The sequence below is a fragment of the Megascapheus bottae genome, chromosome X, assembly GCF_031878675.1.
Source record: "Megascapheus bottae isolate mThoBot1 chromosome X, mThoBot2.hap1, whole genome shotgun sequence".
Classification (NCBI taxonomy): Eukaryota; Metazoa; Chordata; class Mammalia; order Rodentia; family Geomyidae; genus Megascapheus; species Megascapheus bottae.
Window position 1 is genome coordinate 103,926,159 of NC_143547.1, and position 8,260 is coordinate 103,934,418.

Consider the following 8,260-nt stretch of genomic DNA (forward strand, 5'->3'; position numbering starts at 1 on the left):
AGGCTAAGAAGTTGCCCAAGAATTTTGAGATTTTCTTTCACTTTGAGAATCTGAAGGGATGGGCTTTGTTCCCTAATGGCAATATAATATGTAAGTGTCAGAGACCAGAGTTCTTTGGTTCCTCTGAGGAAAATATTCTGGAGATACTGTATTAGACAAGCATTTAACAGAGTCCCCATTAGTTCCATGGATTAAGTATTCTTACCCGCCGATGTCTTGTTTCACAAAGTCCCCAGGTTCTTGACGTCTTGATTCTCCTTGGCCTGCAGTTCCAGGAAGAAAATTAATCAGGAAGAGAAGTCCCAGTCTGATTGTGTAGAAGCGAAACATTTGTGTGATTATCATCTTCTTAGGTACCAACTTGCAAAGTCCTGTGAGATATATAGTAGAGGGAAAAGGAAAGGATAAAAGGGTAAAAAACAGAGGGAAAAGGAAAAGGTAAAAAATATTTTAGACAACTGCATTTAATTATTATCTAACTTTGCTAGTATCCAATTATTCAGTTCTTCATTGATAGCCCCCTTTCCCACCTTATCAATGACATCAAAATTCACTATAAACATATACCTATTTTGAAGACAGTAGCAAGAAAATATGTATGATTTCTCCCCTTGTCTTCCTTAAGAGCACATAAATTGCAGAGCAACTTTGAGCCTGTTACATCTTGTTATCCCACAGCTTAAAATAGTCTGTCAATGTCTTTTTTTGTGTCTTCCTCTAAACCGTTTGTTAGACCTTTAATGTCACAAAGAACTTAGCCTTGGTGAACTGATGCAAAATTTTAGTATATTAAGATCTAGACTCTCTTTATAGCATTTGGACATTGTTTCTCATCATGGGAGTACTGAGTATATAGACTATTTTCTCAGGTTGAGAAAATAACCAACTATAAGACAGTATGGGTTATGAAGAATACAATGTTTCCCCATGAAGAGATAATCAAGAACAAATTAGCTCTTTTAGACAAGAGTCAAAACATAAAGATGAAATCGAAGACTGGAATCCTGGTACAGAATTACATAAGTCAGTAGGTTGTAGCAATACTAAATTAGTGATTTGGTATTGTCTATATGCTGGGTTATTTTATAGACTGAAATGCTACAGATTTACCCAAGTCTTAGAGTAAAAACAAATAAGTAAATTATACTTCCTTGCTGCCTCTAAATTGTGCAACTTCTTTGAATCTGGGGTATCACTCCAGCCAAATTATATTCTCTTTCAATTGTATCCATAAGCTAAATTTTAGAGGGAATTAGAGATATAAACTTTTTAAATAAAAACCTATGTGAGAGACCAATATATAAAGGAGATATAGGTTTAGAAACTACTTTGATGAAAAATTGAGACAGTTCCTTCTAAATGAACCATGTGGATTCTATAGTAGGCTTTCTGCAAGAACCTGGCATGCATGTATGAAAACACTATGATACTGGGGAAGATGGAATTCTGGCACAATGAGATGTCTACATCAAACATGGAAAATCATAGTATTAAGTTGTAACATATGAAATTGCCACTATTCAACAGATTTTGTTTCATAAAATCATAAAAGTGGGGCCAGGATTATGACCTAGTGGTAGAGTGCTTGCCTAGCGTGCACAAATTCCTGGGTTCAATTCCTTGGTACCACAGACACAGAAAAAGCTGGAACTGGTGCTGTGACTCAAGTGGTAGTGTGCTAGCCATGAGGAAAGCCCAAGGACAGTGCCAGGCTCTGAGTTCAAGTCCCAGTATTCGCAAAAAAAAATCAGAAAAGTTGCATTTATATATAAAGTTAGTAGCACATTCTGGATTCATGAGGTTTAAAAAGAAATTGGATAAATAACTCAAAAGATACTTCACAAAAGAAGACATAAATGGCCAAAATTACGTGAACATGCTCAATTTAAGTAAATATCAGAGAAGAGCAAGTGGAAACAAAAAACAGATATGTTCTTAAACTTCTTAGGATGCCTGTTACCAAGCAGACAAAACAAACAGTGCTGGAAAGGATTCTGAAAGTACATTAACATGGCCATTATGCAAAATATGAACTTGATCCAGACGCGCTTCAGTGAGTGAATGGCCAAGGAAAATGTGGTATATTTACACAATAAAATACTATCCCAAGGGTACTGGAAGTATTTATTATAATAAATGAGGTAGGTTTCAGTTAAGCACACTGTGCAAAGTGAAAATTGTGACCATGGAACTAAATGCTTCAAACATGACCAAGTGATTGTATTCATGTAGCTAAAGGTGTATTCTGAAGTAAACATGTAGTTTCTATATTTGTTCTTCTCATGATATAGGAGCAAATTTGTCTTTTTTGATAACAGTGGTACTTCAAGTGACTTGGTTTACAGAGTCAACTACCATGACACAAAAGCAGAAAGTCATAGTCCATGAGTAGACAGACATAGTCAAAACAATTTCTCAGGGGCCAGGAGTTTGGCCTAGTAGTAGAGTGCTTGCCTAGCACACATAAAGACCCAGGTTCGATTCCTCAGTACCACATATCTAGAAAAAAGCCAGAAGTGGTGCTGAGGCTTAAGTGGTAGAGCTTAGGACATGCTCAGGCCATGAGCTCAAGCCCAGGACTGGCAAAATATAAAAATAAAAATAGGCATTGTTTCACTGAAACAGAAATGTGAGAGAAAGAAGAAAGTGGTCATATTACTCTGGGTAATAATGATTATAATAAATACATGATTACCTATATTATATAAGCATACAGAGATAGTAGACACATGAACATACAAATATAGTGCATATATGTCTAATGAGTAACCTGCAAATTACAGCAAAAGGACATAATGAACTATAATATACCAGAGTCAAATAAAATCAAGCTTGGTTTTTAAAGAAGACAAAGTACATTGCAAATGTAGACACGCATTATGTGTTCACACAATGCGACAGAGCATGAAAGAATATTGGTATCTTCTGGCCTGTTACCAGCTATGGCGCAACCTCAGGTGCCTGTGGTAAGAACAGATTGACGGTGAAACAAGAGAAGGTGACCCTTGTTCGGGCTCAAACAATGATGGTGTTGAAATGGATTCTGGGTGATGAATGAACATGGCGTCATGGCATATACTTCAATTCTGAAAATATGTGACTACATACCCAAATTAGCAAATAGCTATGCTCCCCATTTGCCTTACTCAAGAGACAATGTGCAGGATTGAAAATAAAGTAGCTAGTCTTGGTACCAAGACATGTGAAAGGGTATCAATGTATGTGAATTAATGCACCTTCTATCTGGAAAATATCATGTAACCCTTTTACTAATTACAATAAAAAAAGAAAAGAAGGTAGCTATAAAGCTGATGATTTGCAAATTATGTTTCCATTCCATATCTCTCCTAAAACCTACATATCTGCAGCTATTTCCAGAACACAATACAACCCACATTTTAGAGCCAACATTTTCAAACCAAAGGTCCTTGTATTTACACACATGTGTGTGCATATAAACACATACACACACATACTCCTGCTCCTTCATTGATCAGTTGTAGTTGTTTCCATACCTTGACTATTGTGAATACTACTCCTTAACTCTTCCCACCTCCCGTAACAGTAATCAATCACATCCACTTGTTCAGAATAAAGACTGATGTGATCCTGGGTGCTCTTTTCTTCTGAAGATCCATGTCTAACCTCTCAGCAAGTCTATGGATATTTTATTCAACATATTCAGTGGAAAACTACTTCCTATGATACAATATGATTTATCTTCTCATATGAAAATTATTGTAAAAGCCCCTAAGTGATTTTTCTGACTCATCTCTTGTTCTGACAAGGATCATCTCCAACCAGAGTGAACTTTCAAATCATTAAATCAAACTTAAATCAGTTGTTAAATCAGATTTGGATTTTATTAATTTAGAGATATAGAAATGTACCCAAATATCTATGGCAGGGAGAGATATATTCCAGGAACTCCTGTAGATACCCAAATCTGTGATATTGAAGTCCCCCATAAAATAAGGCTGTATTTGCCTACACTCTACAAAAATCTTCCTTTATATTTTAAATCATCCCTAGGTTACTTACAATAGAAAATGCAATGTAAATACCATACAAAGAATTGCTTTATTAGATTGTTGACAAAACAATAAGAGAAAATGTTGGCACATATTCAGCACAGATATAGTTTTTAAAAAATATTTTTTCAGGGGCCTTGTGGTACAGTGCATGCCTAGCATGCACAAAGACCCGGGTTCTTTTCCTCGGTACCACATACATAGAAAAAAGCTGGAAGTGGTGCTGTGGCTCAAGTGGTAGAGCTCTAGCCTTGAGAAAGTCCAAGGACAGTACTCAGGCTATCAATGCCAGGATGGGCAAAAAAATATTTTTCCATCTGGGGTTGTTGAGGTTTTGAATACAGAGCTCACAGAGAATGCTTGTATATAGAAATGGGCCTGGAAAACAATGAGTATGTTTAGCGAATAGATGAATGAATGCTAGCCTAACAAAGACACAGTTCTAAATGAAGGAAGCTGCTATAAAACATAAAGAATAAATTTTGGAACCTGCCAGAACAAAAAGCTAATGGTATCTACCAGACATCGGCTCTTTTAGGTATTAAAGGCCTTCCTTTCAGTGAAAAATGTAGATAATAGAATTATGATTACAAACATGAAATAAGAGGCCAGGTGTTACTACCTCACATCTATAATCCTAGTTACTTGTGATCTGAAGATCATTAAGATTTGAAGATCATGGTTCAAAGCCAATGTAGGAAGGGAAGTTTATTGCACTCTTACCTCCAATTAACCAACAAAAAGCTGGAACTGGCACTATGGCTGAAGTAGTAGAGTGGTAGTCTTGAGCATAAGACACTCACGGACAAAATTCAGGGTTTGAGTTCAAGTCCCAGGACTGGCACATAAAATAAGATGAAATAAGATAACACTTATAAAATACCTAGAAGAAGACATTACCAGAAAATCTACCTGTGTAAATTCAATTTATCATGAACATTTGAGCCCCTGCCATGCATATTAATACAATCCCTTTTTTCAGTGGGAATTCCTGAAATGTCTTCATCTCAGTAAGTAGAAAGCAGCAGATATCAGTGGATATTATGCCACAAACTCCCCTGTTAGGGAAATGTGCAAGTTTGTCAGAACTTTTCTTGGAGAAAGGCATCCCAGGTGCTCCTTCACAGATACTACAAAGCAAAGGGCTGTTTCTTTGCCTGGGATCTTTGCCAGAGTTCATCAAAGGCCTAACCTCAAAGCGCTATTATTTTTAAGCATCTTTGGTGTCAGTTACATGTTAGGTCCAATCCTTGGTGTAAAATGTGGAAATTGGACACTGGTCATGTTGCTTGAGTCAATCCATATCCTATATCCAAACTATATACATAAGAACAGATCCTGACTGTGCATTTAACATCTTTCTTGCCACAAGCCACTCAAACCCAGCATACCCTACCACAAGAGAAGGATGCTATGGTTTAAATACACTTTGCTAAACCAAATTCTGAGCGTTCTTGTGTTCTAAGACTTATATTTGCAAGTCATCTTTGCCTTCGAAGTCCTTCCCCAGTGCATTTTCAATTCTTCATTTTACAAAAAGATACTCATAATGCCTTCCACCTCCAGCTCATCTAACTTGTATGCCACCTACTTTTCTAACCCTCTGCTCTCATTAATCTTACTGCAATATCTGAGTAACTTCTTAGGACTGATTAAACTAGTGTTTAGCTCCCACTTTTCTTTGTTTCAGTACTGGCATGCATACTATGTGTAGAATAGTTTTTTTTTACCAGTAGCAATCTTATTTCCCTCCTCTCCAATTCTATTCTGGCAAACTGTCAACATAGCCACAATCTCTATCTTATTCAAGTTCTTTACACATCACAAATCTTAAACTGTAACACATCCATTTTATTTCACACATGAAAGACTAGGGCAACTAAGCAATAATGCAAAACTTTATTTTGTGGGGCCATAAAGTCAAAGGTATATAAATAAACATTATTTAGTCCCTTTATGATTAAATAAGACACATGGAAAAATAACAGAAGAATAATACAAAACAGTGAAATGAAAATCTACAGAAGAAAAAGACAGAAACTCAAGTTAAAAAAACCAAGTTGTATAGTTAGGTTTATCTCTCCAAGACCATGTGTACTTATGTCATACAAACCCTCAGCTTAATTTTAATTTTGTTCCAAAATCTAGTGCCAGTGATTGTATACAGAGATTCCCTTCCTGAATACTTGTTTGTTAAAAATGACATTTGAAATATGATGTAAAAATCAATCTTAATAAATTCTTTAATTAAAAAACCAAGTTGTAAAAAATTAAAGAAAGTTTGGACAAATGGGACTGCATTAAATTGCAGAGCTTCTGTATGGCAAAGGACATGGCTAGCAAGTTAAATAGAAAGCCTACAGAGTGGGAGAAGATCTTCACTAACCATAAAACAGACAAAGGCCTCATATCTAAAATATACCTACAGCTAAAAAACCTGACTCTCTCTAAAACAAATCTTCAAAGAAAAAACCATCCCAAGATGAGGGGCGGGGGTGGGGGAGGGAAGTGGGGACCAAGACACGAAAAAGGGTATCAATGTATGTGAAGTAAAGCACCTTCTATTTGCTGAATATAACGTAACCTTTCTATTAATTACAATAAAAATATATGGAAAAAAATCAAAATAAAAAGCAACCATCCCATTAAAAGATGGGCCAAAGACTTAAAGAGTCTTCTTTGAAGAAGAAATAAGAATGGCCTATAGACACGTGAAGAAATGCTCAATATCTCTGGTCATAAAAGAAATGCAAATCAAAACAACTCTAAGATTCCACCTCACTCCAGTTAGAATGGCCAGGATCAGGAAAATGAATAATAACAGATGCTGGAGGGGATGTGGCCAGGAGGAATCACTACTACACTGTTGGTAGGAGTGCAAACTCATTCAACCACTATGGAAAGCAGTGTGGCAGTGCCTCAAAAGACTAAACATAGAGCTCCCCTATGACCCAGCAATTCCACTACTTGGCATTTACCCAACCATCCAGAAACTAGGGCATACTAAATCCACTAGCACAACAATGTTCATTGCAGCACTATTTATCATAGCAAAGATATGGAACCAACCTAGATGTCCCTCAGTTGATGAGTGGATCAACAAGATGGGGTATTTGTACACAATGGAATTCTATGCTGCTGTCAGAAAGAATGACATTGCCCCATTTGTAAGGAAATGGAAAGACTTGGAAAAAGTCATATTAAGTGAAGTAAGCCAGGCCCAAAGGAACATAGGCTCAATGGTTTCCCTCATTTGTCATAATTAGTACAAACCTAGGACTCTCCTAACAGAGGATTACCATCAGACCCTAGCTACATAAGGCCATATAAGATGAGGCCAAATTAATGGACCTCCAGGACCTAGAAACAAGAGCTTAATTATGACTGTTGTTCTTAATGTACTATGTTTTTTTTCTTTTCTTTTGTGTTGCCCTTTGGTTAATCTCATATTGTTACAGTATCTGACTTTGTTACATAGTATATTATATGTATGTTTATTAGTTTATTTGAAATAGGAGGGGAAAAAAGATGAGGGGAGGGAGTGGGGAGGTGGAGATGGGGACAAAAACATGAGAAAGGGTATCAATGTGTGAGAAGCAATGCACCTACTGTGTGGAAAATATAACAATAACCCCTCTATACATTAAAATAAAAAATAATAGTAATATTGAAAAAAACAAGTAGTGATTTTAACAATCTCATAGAGAAAAATGAACAGAAAACAAAGCCTAGAATTTCCCAACAGTAGGTAGTGTGACAACACACACACATGCACAGACACAGATGCTTCCAAGTGCCATAATTTTAACTTATGAATGAATCAGAATGAGACAGGAGGACAATTGGCTTAAAAAATGAAATGGGGCTGGGAGTGTGGCCTAGTGGTAGTGTGCTTGCCTTGCATACTTGAAGCCCCTAGTTCCATTCCTTAGTACCACATAAACAGAAAAAGCCCGAACTGGTGCTGTGGATCAACTGGTATAATAGTAGCCTTGAGAAAGCTCAAGGATAGTGCCCTTGCCCAGGCCCTGTGCCCAGACCCTGAGTTCAGGTCCAGGAGTGGGAGAGGGAGAGGGAGGGAGAGAGAGAGAGAGAGAGAGAGAGAGAGAGAGAGAGAGAGAGAGAGAGAGAGAGAGAGGAACCCAAAAAGTTTCAAACTACATACAAACCTCTCTCTCCTCCCCCACCCTCCAATTTTCTTTTTGGTTCAAGCTGTGCCCCAAGTTTCA

At 36.9% G+C, this 8,260-nt stretch overlaps 1 protein-coding gene across 3 annotated transcripts in view; it reads right to left on the reverse strand.

Moving 5' to 3' along the window:
* Positions 1–8,260, reverse strand: part of Gabra3 (gamma-aminobutyric acid type A receptor subunit alpha3) — a 157,782-nt gene that overhangs the window by 92,711 nt on the left and 56,811 nt on the right. For 2 of the 3 annotated variants that reach the window (XM_090326831.1, XM_090326830.1), the window contains exon 2: positions 206–371. In XM_090326831.1, coding sequence (XP_090182957.1) covers positions 206–345 — 140 coding nt within the window. In that variant the 5' untranslated portion in view covers positions 346–371. Of the gene's footprint in view, positions 1–205; positions 372–4,754; positions 4,863–8,260 lie in introns of those variants that run through there. The other variant, XM_090326832.1, reaches the window with a different exon arrangement.